At 46.4% G+C, this 19,347-nt stretch overlaps 1 protein-coding gene across 1 annotated transcript in view; it reads right to left on the reverse strand.

Annotated features, from left to right (window-relative positions):
* Window positions 1-578, reverse strand: part of SLC25A12 (solute carrier family 25 member 12) — a 182,115-nt gene extending 181,537 nt beyond the window's left edge. Inside the window, exon 1 of the mRNA XM_073545875.1 lies at window positions 426-578. Coding sequence (XP_073401976.1) covers window positions 426-437 — 12 coding nt within the window. The 5' untranslated portion in view covers window positions 438-578. The remainder of the gene's footprint in view (window positions 1-425) is intronic.
* Between the last annotated feature and the right edge of the window lie 18,769 nt (window positions 579-19,347).

A 19,347-nucleotide genomic window follows, 5' to 3' on the forward strand; every position in this document is an offset into this window, starting at 1 on the left:
AAATAAACACCACAATTACAAGAAAAAGATAAATAAAAAAGACACAATATAGAAATGGCTATGGCTGGTGGCATATTTGGAACATACAGGAGCAGCGATCAGGTGGCACCAGATCCACAGGTCTAAGGGCAGCGGCGCCTGCAGAATCCCTGCTCCTGGCACACAGACACCACACAGGTCGGGCACAGCCTGGCACTATGGGCAGGTAGGACACATAGAAGCAGCAAGCACTGGATCATGACAGCAGCACAAAGCAGCGATGTGCAGGGCCCGGCAGCACCAGCGCCCCAGCTCAGCACCACACAGAACTGCATGCACGGCGCCCCCCACGGGCAGGAGGCCTCTGCCATTGTGGAAGCTGGTCTAGGGGAAGAGGCAAAGCATGGAGAAGCAATTATGCATTAAGAGCAGCTAGCTGGAGTCACCTTGAGCGCCATGCTGAGGCTGTGTGATGTCAGAGCGGGTGAAGGCGCGCTCCCGGGAGCTCGGGGCCGCGCGTCCTGTGCTGCTGCTGGTCCTGACACTGCTGCTCGGGAAGGAGTCTCCTCTGCAGACTCCCCCTTCCTCAGAGCCCGGGCCAAAATGGGCAGTATATTTATATGTGTCACATCGTAACGTCAGGGCTAGGGTTACATCTCCTCCAGGCTGCAGTCCTGCCAGGACTGACACTGGTCAGCTGGACTGAGAGCACTGACGAGGGTTCACTTACTTTAATTAAAGGGAAAAAGACGTTTCCATTCATATTCCTTACACAAATGATAGTATGTATTACAGGAGTAGGGATGCCCCGTAGTATCTGATACAGGGGGTAGTGTCATGTAGTATCTGATACAGGGGGTAGTGTCATGTAGTATCTGATACAGGGGGTAGTGTCATGTAGTATCTGATACAGGGGGTAGTGTCATGAAAAAAGAGGGGGAGAAGCCAGCGCTGCTTGTGGTCAGAACGTAATACATAAAGTGTGAAAACACACATTGGTTTCTATCTGTATTCAAAAATGAGACATTTAGCAAAAAATTGATCAATTGTTTTGTGGCTGACCACCACTGTTGCCGTGCACGCTGGGTCATGTTCGCCATCTTTTCTGTGTTTATTGTGATTGATCTAGGCTGCTGTGCACACTCACGGCAGCCCCGCCCTGCCCCAGGCTTTATTTATTTTTGCATCCATGTCTGAGCCTGCATTGCCCTTCATCTGTGTTTGCTGGTCAGGCAGTGTGTGGAGGTCAAACCTGAAATGTCTGTGTTCAGACCTGGTTGGCCTTCATCTGCACCTGCTCCATCTGGCTGCACGGGAGTGATGCAGATATGCTTCAGGTATGGATTGCATTTGATATGGTCTTGCTTTTAAAACATTTAGGAGGCCGCAATGGCACAGTGAATAAATAAAAATGTAGAGTAGGACCCCCCATATGAGATTGCCTTGGCGTGGCGGGGTGGCTCAATATATTGATCAATATTTTGCTAAATGTCTCATTTTGAATGCAGTAAGATATGTGCATATGCACCTCATGTTATGCGTTCTGACCACTGGCAGTGCTGGCTCTTCTCTTTTTATTGCAAATTGGTTTTGTGGCTGACCACCACTGTTGCCGTGCACGCTGGGTCATGTTCGCCATCTTTTCTGTGTTTATTGTGATTGATCTAGGCTGCTGTGCACACTCACGGCAGCCCCGCCCTGCCCCAGGCTTTATTTATTTTTGCATCCATGTCTGAGCCTGCATTGCCCTTCATCTGTGTTTGCTGGTCAGGCAGTGTGTGGAGGTCAAACCTGAAATGTCTGTGTTCAGACCTGGTTGGCCTTCATCTGCACCTGCTCCATCTGGCTGCACGGGAGTGATGCAGATATGCTTCAGGTATGGATTGCATTTGATATGGTCTTGCTTTTAAAACATTTAGGAGGCCGCAATGGCACAGTGAATAAATAAAAATGTAGAGTAGGACCCCCCATATGAGATTGCCTTGGCGTGGCGGGGTGGCTCAATATATTGATCAATATTTTGCTAAATGTCTCATTTTGAATGCAGTAAGATATGTGCATATGCACCTCATGTTATGCGTTCTGACCACTGGCAGTGCTGGCTCTTCTCTTTTTATTGCAAATTGGTTTTGTGGCTGACCACCACTGTTGCCGTGCACGCTGGGTCATGTTCGCCATCTTTTCTGTGTTTATTGTGATTGATCTAGGCTGCTGTGCACACTCACGGCAGCCCCGCCCTGCCCCAGGCTTTATTTATTTTTGCATCCATGTCTGAGCCTGCATTGCCCTTCATCTGTGTTTGCTGGTCAGGCAGTGTGTGGAGGTCAAACCTGAAATGTCTGTGTTCAGACCTGGTTGGCCTTCATCTGCACCTGCTCCATCTGGCTGCACGGGAGTGATGCAGATATGCTTCAGGTATGGATTGCATTTGATATGGTCTTGCTTTTAAAACATTTAGGAGGCCGCAATGGCACAGTGAATAAATAAAAATGTAGAGTAGGACCCCCCATATGAGATTGCCTTGGCGTGGCGGGGTGGCTCAATATATTGATCAATATTTTGCTAAATGTCTCATTTTGAATGCAGTAAGATATGTGCATATGCACCTCATGTTATGCGTTCTGACCACTGGCAGTGCTGGCTCTTCTCTTTTTATTGCAAATTGGTTTTGTGGCTGACCACCACTGTTGCCGTGCACGCTGGGTCATGTTCGCCATCTTTTCTGTGTTTATTGTGATTGATCTAGGCTGCTGTGCACACTCACGGCAGCCCCGCCCTGCCCCAGGCTTTATTTATTTTTGCATCCATGTCTGAGCCTGCATTGCCCTTCATCTGTGTTTGCTGGTCAGGCAGTGTGTGGAGGTCAAACCTGAAATGTCTGTGTTCAGACCTGGTTGGCCTTCATCTGCACCTGCTCCATCTGGCTGCACGGGAGTGATGCAGATATGCTTCAGGTATGGATTGCATTTGATATGGTCTTGCTTTTAAAACATTTAGGAGGCCGCAATGGCACAGTGAATAAATAAAAATGTAGAGTAGGACCCCCCATATGAGATTGCCTTGGCGTGGCGGGGTGGCTCAATATATTGATCAATATTTTGCTAAATGTCTCATTTTGAATGCAGTAAGATATGTGCATATGCACCTCATGTTATGCGTTCTGACCACTGGCAGTGCTGGCTCTTCTCTTTTTATTGCAAGGGGGTAGTGTCATGTAGTATCTGATACAGGGGGTAGTGTCATGTAGTATCTGATACAGGGGGTAGTGTTATGTAGTATCTGATACAGGGGGTAGTGTTATGTAGTGTCTGATACAGGGGGTAGTGCCATGTAGTGTCTGATAGAGGGGGTAGTGCCATGTAGTATCTGATACAGGGGGTAGTGTCATGTAGTATCTGATACAGGGGGTAGTGCCATGTAGTATCTGATACAGGGGGTAGTGCCATGTAGTATCTGATACAGGGGGTAGTGCCATGTAGTATCTGATACAGGGGGTAGTGCCATGTAGTATCTGATACAGGGGGTAGTGCCATGTAGTATCTGATACAGGGGGTAGTGTCATGTAGTATCTGATACAGGGGGTAGTGTCATGTAGTGTCTGATACAGGGGGTAGTGTCATGTAGTGTCTGATACAGGGGGTAGTGTCATGTAGTGTCTGATACAGGGGGTAGTGTCATGTAGTGTCTGATACAGGGGGTAGTGTCATGTAGTATCTGATACAGGGGGTAGTGTCATGTAGTATCTGATACAGGGGGTAGTGTCATGTAGTGTCTGATACAGGGGGTAGTGTCATGTAGTGTCTGATACAGGGGGTAGTGTCATGTAGTGTCTGATACAGGGGGTAGTGTCATGTACTATCTGATACAGGGGGTAGTGTCATGTAGTATCTGATACAGGGGGTAGTGTCATGTAGTGTCTGATACAGGGGGTAGTGCAATGTAGTATCTGATACAGGGGGTAGTGTCATGTAGTATCTGATACAGGGGGTAGTGCCATGTAGTGTCTGATACAGGGGGTAGTGTCATGTAGTATCTGATACAGAGGGTAGTGTCATGTAGTGTCTGATACAGGGGGTAGTGTCATGTAGTATCTGATACAGGGGGTAGTGTCATGTAGTATCTGATACAGGGGGTAGTGTCATGTAGTATCTGATACAGGGGGTAGTGTCATGTAGTATCTGATACAGGGGGTAGTGTCATGTAGTATCTGATACAGGGGGTAGTGTCATGTAGTATCTGATACAGGGGGTAGTGTCATGTAGTATCTGTTACAGGGGGTAGTGTCATGTAGTATCTGATACAGGGGGTAGTGTCATGTAGTATCTGATACAGGGGGTAGTGCCATGTAGTATCTGATACAGGGGGTAGTGTCATGTAGTATCTGATACAGGGGGTAGTGCCATGTAGTATCTGATACAGGGGGTAGTGCCATGTAGTATCTGATACAGGGGGTAGTGCCATGTAGTATCTGATACAGGGGGTAGTGTCATGTAGTATCTGTTACAGGGGGTAGTGTCATGTAGTATCTGATACAGGGGGTAGTGTCATGTAGTATCTGATACAGGGGGTAGTGCCATGTAGTATCTGATACAGGGGGTAGTGTCATGTAGTACCTGATACAGGGGGTAGTGTCATGTAGTGTCTGATACAGGGGGTAGTGTCATGTAGTATCTGATACAGGGGGTAGTGCCATGTAGTATCTGATACAGGGGGTAGTGTCATGTAGTATCTGATACAGGGGGTAGTGCCATGTAGTGTCTGATACAGGGGGTAGTGCCATGTAGTATCTGATACAGGGGGTAGTGTCATGTAGTATCTGATACAGGGGGTAGTGTCATGTAGTGTCTGATACAGGGGGTAGTGCCATGTAGTGTCTGATACAGGGGGTAGTGTCATGTAGTGTCTGATACAGGGGGTAGTGTCATGTAGTGTCTGATACAGGGGGTAGTGTCATGTAGTGTCTGATACAGGGGGTAGTGTCATGTAGTGTCTGATACAGGGGGTAGTGTCATGTAGTGTCTGATACAGGGGGTAGTGTCATGTGGTATCTGATACAGGGGGTAGTGTCATGTAGTGTCTGATACAGGGGGTAGTGTCATGTAGTGTCTGATACAGGGGGTAGTGTCATGTGGTATCTGATACAGGGGGTAGTGTCATGTGGTATCTGATACAGGGGGTAGTGTCATGTAGTATGTGATACAGAGGGTAGTGTCATGTAGTATCTGATACAGGGGGTAGTGCCATGTAGTATCTGATACAGGGGGTAGTGTCATGTAGTATCTGATACAGGGGGTAGTGTCATGTAGTATCTGATACAGGGGGTAGTGTCATGTAGTATCTGATACAGGGGGTAGTGCCATGTAGTATCTGATACAGGGGGTAGTGTCATGTAGTATCTGATACAGGGGGTAGTGTCATGTAGTATCTGATACAGGGGGTAGTGCCATGTAGTATCTGATACAGGGGGTAGTGTCATGTAGTATGTGATACAGGGGGTAGTGTCATGTAGTATGTGATACAGGGGGTAGTGTCATGTAGTGTCTGATACAGGGGGTAGTGTCATGTAGTATGTGATACAGAGGGTAGTGTCATGAAGCATCTGATGCAGGGGGTAGTGTCATGTAGTATGTGATACAGGGGGTAGTGTCATGTAGCATGTGATACAGAGGGTAGTGTCATGTAGCATCTGATACAGGGGGTAGTGTCATGTAGTATGTGATACAGGGGGTAGTGTCATGTAGTATCTGATACAGGGGGTAGTGTCATGTAGTATCTGATACAGGGGGTAGTGTCATGTAGTATCTGATACAGGGGGTAGTGCCATGTAGTATCTGATACAGGGGGTAGTGCCATGTAGTATCTGATACAGGGGGTAGTGCCATGTAGTATCTGATACAGGGGGTAGTGCCATGTAGTATCTGATACAGGGGGTAGTGCCATGTAGTATCTGATACAGGGGGTAGTGTCATGTAGTATCTGATACAGGGGGTAGTGCCATGTAGTATCTGATACAGGGGATAGAGCCATGTAGTATCTGATACAGGGGGTAGTGTCATGTAGTATCCGATACAGAGGGTAGTGTCATGTAGTATCCGATACAGGGGGTAGTGTCATGTAGTATCTGATACAGGGGCTAGTGTCATGTAGTATCTGATACAGGGGGTAGTGCCATGTGGTATCTGATACAGGGGGTAGTGCCATGTGGTATCTGATACAGGGGGTAGTGTCATGTAGTATCTGATACAGGGGATAGTGTCATGTAGTATCTGATACAGGGGATAGTGTCATGTAGTATCTGATACAGGGGGTAGTGTCATGTAGTATCTGATACAGGGGGTAGTGTCATGTAGTATCTGATACAGGGGGTAGTGTCATGTAGTGTCTGATACAGGGGGTAGTGTCATGTAGTGTCTGATACAGGGGGTAGTGTCATGTAGTGTCTGATACAGGGGGTAGTGTCATGTAGTATCTGATACAGGGGTTAGTGTCATGTAGTGTCTGATACAGGGGGTAGTGTCATGTAGTATCTGATACAGGGGGTAGTGTCATGTAGTATCTGATACAGGGGGTAGTCTGATACAGGGGGTAGTGTCATGTAGTATCTGATACAGAGGGTAGTGTCATGTAGTATCTGATACAGGGGGTAGTGCCATGCAGTATCTGATAAAGGGGGGTAGTGCCACGTAGTATCTGACACAGGGGGTAGTGCCATGTAGTATCTGATACAGGGGGTAGTGTCATGAAGCATCTGATGCAGGGGGTAGTGTCATGTAGTATCTGATACAGGGGGTAGTGTCATGTAGTATGTGATAAAGAGGGTAGTGTCATGTAGTATCTGATACAGGGGGTAGTGTCATGTAGCATGTGATACAGAGGGTAGTGTCATGTAGCATCTGATACAGGGGGTAGTGTCATGTAGTACGTGATACAGGGGGTAGTGTCATGTAGTATCTGATACAGGGGGTAGTGTCATGTAGTATCTGATACAGGGGGTAGTGTCATGTAGTATCTGATACAGGGGGTAGTGTCATGTAGTATCTGATACAGGGGGTAGTGTCATGTAGTATCTGATACAGGGGGTAGTGTCATGTAGTATGTGATAAAGAGGGTAGTGTCATGTAGTATCTGATACAGGGGGTAGTGTCATGTAGTATGTGATACAGAGGGTGGTGTCATGTAGTATCTGATACAGGGGGTAGTGTCATGTAGCATGTGATACAGAGGGTAGTGTCATGTAGCATCTGATACAGGGGGTAGTGTCATGTAGTACGTGATACAGGGGGTAGTGTCATGTAGTATCTGATACAGGGGGTAGTGTCATGTAGTATCTGATACAGGGGGTAGTGTCATGTAGTATGTGATACAGAGGGTAGTGTCATGTAGTATCTGATACAGGGGGTAGTGTCATGCAGTATCTGATAAAGGGGGGTAGTGTCATGTAGTATCTGATACAGGGGGTAGTGTCATGTAGTATGTAATACAGAGGGTAGTGTCATGTAGCATCTGATGCAGGGGGTAGTGTCATGTAGTATCTGATACAGGGGGTAGTGTCATGTAGTATCTGATACAGGGGGTAGTGTCATGTAGTATGTGATACAGAGGGTAGTGTCATGTAGCATCTGATGCAGGGGGTAGTGTCATGTAGCATCTGATACAGGGGGTAGTGTCATGTAGTATCTGATACAGGGGGTAGTGTCATGTAGTATGTGATAAAGAGGGTAGTGTCATGTAGTATCTGATACAGGGGGTAGTGTCATGTAGTATGTGATACAGAGGGTGGTGTCATGTAGTATCTGATACAGGGGGTAGTGTCATGTAGCATGTGATACAGAGGGTAGTGTCATGTAGCATCTGATACAGGGGGTAGTGTCATGTAGTACGTGATACAGGGGGTAGTGTCATGTAGTATCTGATACAGGGGGTAGTGTCATGTAGTATCTGATACAGCGGGTAGTGTCATGTAGTATGTGATACAGAGGGTAGTGTCATGTAGTATCTGATACAGGGGGTAGTGTCATGTAGTATCTGATACAGGGGGTAGTGTCATGTAGTATCTGATACAGGGGGTAGTCTGATACAGGGGGTAGTGTCATGTAGTATCTGATACAGGGGGTAGTGTCATGTAGTATCTGATACAGGGGGTAGTGTCATGTAGTATCTGATACAGGGGATAGAGCCATGTAGTATCTGATACAGGGGGTAGTGCCATGTAGTATCTGATACAGGGGGTAGTGCCATGTAGTATCTGACACAGGGGCTAGTGTCATGTAGTATCTGATACAGGGGGTAGTGTCATGTAGTATCTGATACAGAGGGTAGTGTCATGTAGTATCTGATACAGGGGGTAGTGTCATGCAGTATCTGATAAAGGGGGTAGTGTCATGTAGTATCTGATACAGGGGGTAGTGTCATGTAGTATGTGATACAGAGGGTAGTGTCATGAAGCATCTGATGCAGGGGGTAGTGTCATGTAGTATCTGATACAGGGGGTAGTGTCATGTAGTATGTGATACAGAGGGTGGTGTCATGTAGTATCTGATACAGGGGGTAGTGTCATGCAGCATGTGATACAGAGGGTAGTGTCATGTAGCATCTGATACAGGGGGTAGTGTCATGTAGTACGTGATACAGGGGGTAGTGTCATGTAGTATCTGATACAGGGGGTAGTGTCATGTAGTATCTGATACAGGGGGTAGTGTCATGTAGTATGTGATACAGAGGGTAGTGTCATGTAGTATCTGATACAGGGGGTAGTGTCATGCAGTATCTGATAAAGGGGGGTAGTGTCATGTAGTATCTGATACAGGGGGTAGTGTCATGTAGTATGTGATACAGAGGGTAGTGTCATGTAGCATCTGATGCAGGGGGTAGTGTCATGTAGTATCTGATACAGAGGGTAGTGTCATGTAGTATCTGATACAGGGGGTAGTGTCATGTAGTATGTGATAAAGAGGGTAGTGTCACGTAGTATCTGATACAGGGGGTAGTGTCATGTAGTATCTGATACAGGGGGTAGTGTCATGTAGTATCTGATACAGGGGGTAGTGTCATGTAGTATCTGATACAGGGGATAGAGCCATGTAGTATCTGATACAGGGGGTAGTGCCATGTAGTATCTGATACAGGGGGTAGTGCCATGTAGTATCTGACACAGGGGCTAGTGTCATGTAGTATCTGATACAGGGGGTAGTGTCATGTAGTATCTGATACAGAGGGTAGTGTCATGTAGTATCTGATACAGGGGGTAGTGTCATGCAGTATCTGATAAAGGGGGGTAGTGTCATGTAGTATCTGATACAGGGGGTAGTGTCATGTAGTATCTGATACAGGGGGTAGTGTCATGTAGTATGTGATAAAGAGGGTAGTGTCATGTAGTATCTGATACAGGGGGTAGTGTCATGTAGTATGTGATACAGAGGGTGGTGTCATGTAGTATCTGATACAGGGGGTAGTGTCATGTAGCATGTGATACAGAGGGTGGTGTCATGTAGTATCTGATACAGGGGGTGGTGTCATGTAGCATGTGATACAGGGGGTAGTGTCATGTAGTATCTGATACAGGGGGTAGTGTCATGTAGTATCTGATACAGGGGATAGAGCCATGTAGTATCTGATACAGGGGGTAGTGTCATGTAGTATCTGATACAGGGGGTAGTGCCATGTAGTATCTGATACAGGGGGTAGTGTCATGTAGTATCTGATACAGGGGGTAGTGTCATGTAGTGTCTGATACAGGGGGTAGTGCCATGTAGTATCTGATACAGGGGGTAGTGCCATGTAGTATCTGATACAGGGGATAGAGCCATGTAGTATCTGATACAGGGGGTAGTGCCATGTAGTATCTGATACAGGGGGTAGTGCCATGTAGTATCTGACACAGGGGCTAGTGTCATGTAGTATGTGATAAAGAGGGTAGTGTCATGTAGTATCTGATACAGGGGGTAGTGTCATGTAGTATCTGATACAGAGGGTGGTGTCATGTAGTATCTGATACAGGGGGTAGTGTCATGTAGTATGTGATACAGAGGGTGGTGTCATGTAGCATGTGATACAGGGGGTAGTGTCATGTAGCATCTGATACAGGGGGTAGTGTCATGTAGCATCTGATACAGGGGGTAGTGTCATGTAGTATCTGATACAGGGGGTAGTGTCATGTAGTATGTGATACAGAGGGTAGTGTCATGTAGTATCTGATACAGGGGGTAGTGTCATGCAGTATCTGATAAAGGGGGGTAGTGTCATGTAGTATCTGATACAGGGGGTAGTGTCATGTAGTATGTGATACAGGGGGTAGTGTCATGTAGCATCTGATGCAGGGGGTAGTGTCATGTAGTATCTGATACAGGGGGTAGTGTCATGTAGTATCTGATACAGGGGGTAGTGTCATGTAGTATGTGATAAAGAAGGTAGTGTCATGTAGTATCTGATACAGGGGGTAGTGTCATGTAGTATCTGATACAGGGGGTAGTGTCATGTAGTATCTGATACAGGGGGTAGTGTCATGTAGTATCTGATACAGGGGATAGAGCCATGTAGTATCTGATACAGGGGGTAGTGCCATGTAGTATCTGATACAGGGGATAGAGCCATGTAGTATCTGACACAGCGGCTAGTGTCATGTAGTATCTGATACAGGGGGTAGTGTCATGTAGTATCTGATACAGGGGGTAGTGTCATGTAGTATCTGATACAGGGGGTAGTGTCATGCAGTATCTGATAAAGGGGGGTAGTGTCATGTAGTATCTGATACAGGGGGTAGTGTCATGTAGTATCTGATACAGGGGGTAGTGTCATGTAGTATGTGATAAAGAGGGTAGTGTCATGTAGTATCTGATACAGGGGGTAGTGTCATGTAGTATGTGATACAGAGGGTGGTGTCATGTAGTATCTGATACAGGGGGTAGTGTCATGTAGCATGTGATACAGAGGGTGGTGTCATGTAGCATCTGATACAGGGGGTAGTGTCATGTAGTACGTGATACAGGGGGTAGTGTCATGTAGTATCTGATACAGGGGGTAGTGTCATGTAGTATCTGATACAGGGGGTAGTGTCATGTAGTATGTGATACAGAGGGTAGTGTCATGTAGTATCTGATACAGGGGGTAGTGTCATGCAGTATCTGATAAAGGGGGGTAGTGTCATGTAGTATCTGATACAGGGGGTAGTGTCATGTAGTATGTGATACAGAGGGTAGTGTCATGTAGCATCTGATGCAGGGGGTAGTGTCATGTAGTATCTGATACAGGGGGTAGTGTCATGTAGTATCTGATACAGGGGGTAGTGTCATGTAGTATGTGATAAAGAGGGTAGTGTCATGTAGTATCTGATACAGGGGGTAGTGTCATGTAGTATATGATACAGAGGGTGGTGTCATGTAGTATCTGATACACGGGGTAGTGCCATGTAGCATGTGATACAGAGGGTAGTGTCATGTAGTACGTGATACAGGGGGTAGTGTCATGTAGTATCTGATACAGGGGGTAGTGTCATGTAGTATCTGATACAGGGGGTAGTGTCATGTAGTATCTGATACAGGGGGTAGTGTCATGTAGTATGTGATACAGAGGGTAGTGTCATGTAGTATCTGATACAGGGGGTAGTGTCATGTAGTATCTGATACAGGGGGTAGTGTCATGTAGTATCTGATACAGGGGGTAGTCTGATACAGGGGGTAGTGTCATGTAGTATCTGATACAGGGGGTAGTGTCATGTAGTATCTGATACAGGGGGTAGTGTCATGTAGTATCTGATACAGGGGGTAGTGTCAAGTAGTATCTGATACAGGGGGTAGTGTCAAGTAGTATCTGATACAGGGGGTAGTGTCATGTAGTATCTGATACAAGGGGTAGTGCCATGTAGTATCTGATACAGGGGGTAGTGCCATGTAGTATCTGATACAGGGGGTAGTGCCATGTAGTATCTGATACAGGGGGTAGTGTTATGTAGTATCTGATACAGGGGGTAGTGTCATGTAGTATCTGATACAGGGGGTAGTGTCATGTAGTATCTGATACAGGGGGTAGTATCTGATACAGGGGGTAGTGTCATGTAGTATCTGATACAGGGGGTAGTGTCATGTAGTATCTGATACAGGGGGTAGTGTCATGTAGTATCTGATACAGGGGGTAGTGTCATGTAGTATCTGATACAGGGGATAGTGTCATGTAGTATCAGATACAGGGGGTAGTGCCATGTAGTATCTGATACAGGGGGTAGTGCATGTAGTATCTGATACAAGGGGTAGAGTCATGTAGTGTCTGATACAGGGGTAGTGCCATGTAGTATCTGATACAGGGGGTAGTGTCATGTAGTATCTGATACAGGGGGTAGTGCCATGTAGTATCTGATACAGGGGGTAGTGTCATGTAGTATCTGATACAGAGGGTAGTGTCATGTATTATCTGATACAGGGGGTAGTGTCATGTAGTATGTGATACAGAGGGTAGTGTCATGTATTATCTGATACAGGGGGTAGTGTCATGTAGTATCTGATACAGGGGGTAGTGTCATGTAGTATCTGATACATGGGGTAGTGTCATGTAGTATCTGATACATGGGGTAGTGTCATGTAGCATGTGATACATGGGGTAGTGTCATGTAGTATCTGATATAAGGGGTAGTGTCATGTAGTATGTGATACAGGGGGTAGTGTCATGTAGTATGTGATACAGAGGGTAGTGTCATGTAGTATGTGATACAGAGGGTAGTGTCACGTAGTATCTGATACAGAGGGTAGTTTCATGTAGTATCTGATACAGGGGGTAGTGTCATGTAGTATCTGATACAGGGGGTAGTGTCATGTAGTATCTGATATAGGGGGTAGTGTCCTGTAGTATCTGATACAGGGGGTAGTGTCACATAGTATCTGATACAGAGGGTAGTTTCATGTAGTATCTGATACAGGGGGTTGTGTCATGTAGTATCTGATACAGGGGGTAGTGTCATGTAGTATCTAATACAGGGGGTAGTGTCATGTAGTATCTGATACAGGGGGTAGAGCCATGTAGTGTCTGATATAGGGGGTGGTGTCATGTAGTATCTGATACAGGGGGTAGTGTCATGTAGTATCTGATACAGGGGGTAGAGCCATGTAGTATCTGATATAGGGGGTAGTGTCATATAGTATCTGATACAGGGGGTAGTGTCATGTAGTATCTGATACAGGGGGTAATGTCATGTAGTATGTGATACAGGGGGTAGTGTCATGTAGTATGTGATACAGAGGGTAGTGTCATGTAGTATCTGATACAGGGGGTAGTGTCATGTAGTATCTGATATAGGGGGTGGTGTCATGTAGTGTCTGATACAGGGGGTAGTGTCATGTAGTATGTGATACAGAGGGTGGTGTCATGTAGTATCTGATACAGGGGGTAGAGCCATGTAGTGTCTGATATAGGGGGTGGTGTCATGTAGTATCTGATACAGGGGGTAGTGTCATGTAGTATCTGATACAGGGGGTAGAGCCATGTAGTATCTGATATAGGGGGTAGTGTCATGTAGTATCTGATACAGGGGGTAATGTCATGTAGTATCTGATACAGGGGGGTAGTGTCATGTAGTATGTGATACAGAGGGTAGTGTCATGTAGTATCTGATACAGGGGGTAGTGCCATGTAGTATCTGATACAGGGGGTAGTGCCACGTAGTATCTGACACAGGGGGTAGTGTCATGAAGTATCTGATACAGGGGGTAGTGTCATGTAGTATCTGATACAGAGGGTAGTGTCATGTAGTATCTGATACAGGGGGTAGTGTCATGTAGTATCTGATAAAGGGGGGTAGTGTCATGTAGTATCTGATACAGGGGGTAGTGTCATGTAGTATGTGATACAGAGGGTAGTGTCATGTAGCATCTGATACAGGGGGTAGTGTCATGTAGTATCTGATACAGGGGGTAGTGTCATGTAGTATCTGATACAGGGGGTAGTGTCATGTAGTATCTGATACAGGGGGTAGTGTCATGTAGTATCTGATACAGGGGGTAGTGTCATGTAGTATCTGATACAGGGGGTAGTGTCATGTAGTATGTGATACAGAGGGTGGTGTCATGTAGTATCTGATACAGGGGGTAGTGTCATGTAGTATCTGATACAGGGGGTAGTGTCATGTAGCATCTGATACAGGGGGTAGTGTCATGTAGTACGTGATACAGGGGGTAGTGTCATGTAGTATCTGATACAGGGGGTAGTGTCATGTAGTATCTGATACAGGGGGTAGTGTCATGTAGTATGTGATACAGAGGGTAGTGTCATGTAGTATCTAATACAGGGGGTAGTGTCATGCAGTATCTGATAAAGGGGGGTAGTGTCATGTAGTATCTGATACAGGGGGTAGTGTCATGTAGTATGTAATACAGAGGGTAGTGTCATGTAGCATCTGATGCAGGGGGTAGTGTCATGTAGTATCTGATACAGGGGGTAGTGTCATGTAGTATCTGATACAGGGGGTAGTGTCATGTAGTATGTGATACAGAGGGTAGTGTCATGTAGCATCTGATGCAGGGGGTAGTGTCATGTAGTATCTGATACAGGGGGTAGTGTCATGTAGTATCTGATACAGGGGGTAGTGTCATGTAGTATGTGATACAGAGGGTGGTGTCATGTAGTATCTGATACAGGGGGTAGTGTCATGTAGCATGTGATACAGAGGGTAGTGTCATGTAGCATCTGATACAGGGGGTAGTGTCATGTAGTACGTGATACAGGGGGTAGTGTCATGTAGTATCTGATACAGGGGGTAGTGTCATGTAGTATCTGATACAGGGGGTAGTGTCATGTAGTATGTGATACAGAGGGTAGTGTCATGTAGTATCTGATACAGGGGGTAGTGTCATGTAGTATCTGATACAGGGGGTAGTGTCATGTAGTATCTGATACAGGGGGTAGTCTGATACAGGGGGTAGTGTCATGTAGTATCTGATACAGGGGGTAGTGTCATGTAGTATCTGATACAGGGGGTAGTGTCATGTAGTATCTGATACAGGGGATAGAGCCATGTAGTATCTGATACAGGGGGTAGTGCCATGTAGTATCTGATACAGGGGGTAGTGCCATGTAGTATCTGATACAGGGGCTAGTGTCATGTAGTATCTGATACAGGGGGTAGTGTCATGTAGTATCTGATACAGAGGGTAGTGTCATGTAGTATCTGATAAAGGGGGTAGTGTCATGCAGTATCTGATAAAGGGGGTAGTGTCATGTAGTATCTGATACAGGGGGTAGTGTCATGTAGTATGTGATACAGAGGGTAGTGTCATGAAGCATCTGATGCAGGGGGTAGTGTCATGTAGTATCTGATGCAGGGGGTAGTGTCATGTAGTATGTGATAAAGAGGGTAGTGTCATGTAGTATCTGATACAGGGGGTAGTGTCATGTAGTATGTGATACAGAGGGTGGTGTCATGTAGTATCTGATACAGGGGGTAGTGTCATGTAGCATGTGATACAGAGGGTAGTGTCATGTAGCATCTGATACAGGGGGTAGTGTCATGTAGTACGTGATACAGGGGGTAGTGTCATGTAGTATCTGATACAGGGGGTAGTGTCATGTAGTATCTGATACAGGGGGTAGTGTCATGTAGTATCTGATACAGGGGGTAGTGTCATGTAGTATGTGATACAGAGGGTAGTGTCATGTAGTATCTGATACAGGGGGTAGTGTCATGCAGTATCTGATAAAGGGGGGTAGTGTCATGTAGTATCTGATACAGGGGGTAGTGTCATGTAGTATGTGATACAGAGGGTAGTGTCATGTAGCATCTGATGCAGGGGGTAGTGTCATGTAGTATCTGATACAGGGGTAGTGTCATGTAGTATCTGATACAGGGGGTAGTGTCATGTAGTATGTGATAAAGAGGGTAGTGTCACGTAGTATCTGATACAGGGGGTAGTGTCATGTAGTATCTGATACAGGGGGTAGTGTCATGTAGTATCTGATACAGGGGGTAGTGTCATGTAGTATCTGATACAGGGGATAGAGCCATGTAGTATCTGATACAGGGGGTAGTGCCATGTAGTATCTGATACAGGGGGTAGTGCCATGTAGTATCTGACACAGGGGCTAGTGTCATGTAGTATCTGATACAGGGGGTAGTGTCATGTAGTATCTGATACAGAGGGTAGTGTCATGTAGTATCTGATACAGGGGGTAGTGTCATGCAGTATCTGATAAAGGGGGGTAGTGTCATGTAGTATCTGATACAGGGGGTAGTGTCATGTAGTATCTGATACAGGGGGTAGTGTCATGTAGTATGTGATAAAGAGGGTAGTGTCATGTAGTATCTGATACAGGGGGTAGTGTCATGTAGTATGTGATACAGAGGGTGGTGTCATGTAGTATCTGATACAGTGGGTAGTGTCATGTAGCATGTGATACAGGGGGTAGTGTCATGTAGCATCTGATACAGGGGGTAGTGTCATGTAGTACGTGATACAGGGGGTAGTGTCATGTAGTATCTGATACAGGGGGTAGTGTCATGTAGTATCTGATACAGGGGGTAGTGTCATGTAGTATCTGATACAGGGGGTAGTGTCATGTAGTATCTGATACAAGGGGTAGAGCCATGTAGTATCTGATATAGGGGGTAGTGTCCTGTAGTATCTGATACAGGGGGTAGTGTCACATAGTATCTGATACAGAGGGTAGTTTCATGTAGTATCTGATACAGGGGGTTGTGTCATGTAGTATCTGATACAGGGGGTAGTGTCATGTAGTATCTGATACAGGGGGTAGAGCCATGTAGTGTCTGATATAGGGGGTGGTGTCATGTAGTATCTGATACAGGGGGTAGTGTCATGTAGTATCTGATACAGGGGGTAGAGCCATGTAGTATCTGATATAGGGGGTAGTGTCATATAGTATCTGATACAGGGGGTAATGTCATGTAGTATCTGATACAGGGGGGTAGTGTCATGTAGTATGTGATACAGAGGGTAGTGTCATGTAGTATCTGATACAGGGGGTAGTGTCATGTAGTATCTGATACAGGGGATAGAGCCATGTAGTATCTGATACAGAGGGTAGTTTCATGTAGTATCTGATACAGGGGGTAGTGTCATGTAGTATCTGATACAGGGGGTAGTGTCATGTAGTATCTAATACAGGGGGTAGTGTCATGTAGTATCTGATACAGGGGGTAGTGTCATGTAGTATCTGATACAGGGGGTAGTGCCATGTAGTATCTGATACAGGGGGTAGAGCCATGTAGTATCTGATACAGGGGGTAGTGTCATGTAGTATCTGATACAGGGGGTAGTGTCATGTAGTATCTGATACAGAGGGTAGTGTCATGTAGTATCTGATACAGGGGGTAGTGCCATGTAGTTTCTGATACAGGGGGTAGTATCTGATACAGGGGGTAGTGTCATGTAGTATCTGATACAGGGGGTAGTGTCATGTAGTATCTGATACAGGGGGTAGTGACATGTAGTATCTGATACAGGGGGTAGTGTCATGTAGTATCTGATACAGGGGGTAGTGACATGTAGTATCTGATACAGGGGGTAGTGCCATGTAGTATCTGATACAGAGGGTAGTGTCATGTAGTATCTGACATAGGGGATAGTGTCATGTAGTATCTGATACAGAGGGTAGTGCCATGTAGTATCTGATAAAGAGGGTAGTGCCATGTAGTATCTGACATAGGGGATAGTGTCATGTAGTATCTGATACAGAGGGTAGTGCCATGTAGTATCTGATACATAGGGTAGTGCCATGTAGTGTCTGATACAGGGGGTAGTGCCATGTAGTATCTGATACAGAGGGTAGTGCCATGTAGTATCTGATACAGAGGGTAGTGCCATGTAGTGTCTGATAACAGGGGGTAGTGCCATGTAGTATCTGATACAGAGGGTAGTGCCATGTAGTATCTGATACATAGGGTAGTGCCATGTAGTGTCTGATACAGGGGGTAGTGCCATGTAGTATCTGATACAGAGGGTAGTGCCATGTAGTATCTGATACAGAGGGTAGTGCCATGTAGTATCTGATACAGGGGGTAGTGTCATGTAGTATCTGATACAGAGGGTAGTGTCATGTAGCATCTGATACAGAGGGTAGTGTGGTGCCCCTGAGGGTTCAGTTGCCACAGAGGTACTGCACCTCCTCCTGAGGTGTGGTACCCCACCATCCAGGTAATTTGGAGGCTCCTGACCACGCTGCAACACCTGCACCCATCATCACATAGTAGTGTAGCAAAGCCACATTGCGGCTCCCTGCTTGGAGTGTAGCAGAGCACCTTTGGTGGCTCCCTGCTTGGAACACGAAATGTGCTGGGAGCTGGGTGGAGTTAGAATGCATGAAAGAGTGGGAAGGGTTAGGAGGTCAGTCAGTCAGTTGAGTGTGGAGGACAGAAGATCTCTGGGAGATGGAAGTGCTGCAGCAGATCACAGTGACCCGGGTCTGCTGGCATGGGAAAGGAAAGAAAGAGAGACAGACATTGAAGAGAAACCTGATCTTCCATAAGAAGGAAAGACTAGTATGGAATGTAGGAGAAAAAGGGAACAGAGGATGTGGGTTAGGAAAGAACCCTGCCTAGAAGTTCTAAGCGCAAGGCTGGGGCTTGGTCCCTGAGGTTGTATTGATACTAAGGGTCCTACAACAGACACTGGAGGAGTAGTGGGCTGTAAATGCACTACTCCCATCTGAGACTTGAGGGCACAACAGCAACCTTGATAGTGTGCTGGGACTTAGGAGTAAGGAGTCCCTGAAGCAGGCTACAGATGTCTGCCGTACAAATATAGTTCTTGGGAACATCTGACAGGAGGAACTCCAGTGTAACTCAGTACTGGGAGTACTTCACTCAAAGGCGCTATAGAGGAGATGTTCAGAAAGGCACATGATGGCGGAGTGTTGGAAGGGAGCATTCCATCTTGCTTGGAGGTTAACTGGGCCCCTGACCTGGAGGACACCGCACGCTTTGGAACTACAAGCCCTTGTGTCCTCCATTCATTCCGGCGCCAACATCCTCAACACTGCTACATTTCTGCACCCTCCCCGTTATCATCCGTTATCACCCCGTTATCATCCCCTTTACACTGCCCTGGGACTACTACAGCTCAACCTGTGGGGAGCTTCAACATGTTGGCTGCACCACACCACCAGTCCCAGAGGATCTGCAGGCAGCGTTGGCTTAACATCTTAATTGCCGAACACCACAGGTGGCGTCACGAACTATTCATCTATAGACTTTATTCCCAACTCAACCCCTTTTATATGGGGCGCCCAGGGCCACGGACCGGGTCACTGCTGCTGTGACATTCCCATCTGAGAGACCGGCTCGGTACCGCGTACCCCACAGCCCTGGGAGGGCGACCTATTTTTGGCATCACGAACAGGATGACGAGACCCGATGCCATCGGGTTCTGTGTG

The sequence above is a fragment of the Dendrobates tinctorius genome, unplaced genomic scaffold (assembly GCF_039654945.1).
Source record: "Dendrobates tinctorius isolate UK_male_01 unplaced genomic scaffold, ASM3965494v1 ptg000143l, whole genome shotgun sequence".
NCBI lineage: Eukaryota > Metazoa > Chordata > Amphibia > Anura > Dendrobatidae > Dendrobates > Dendrobates tinctorius.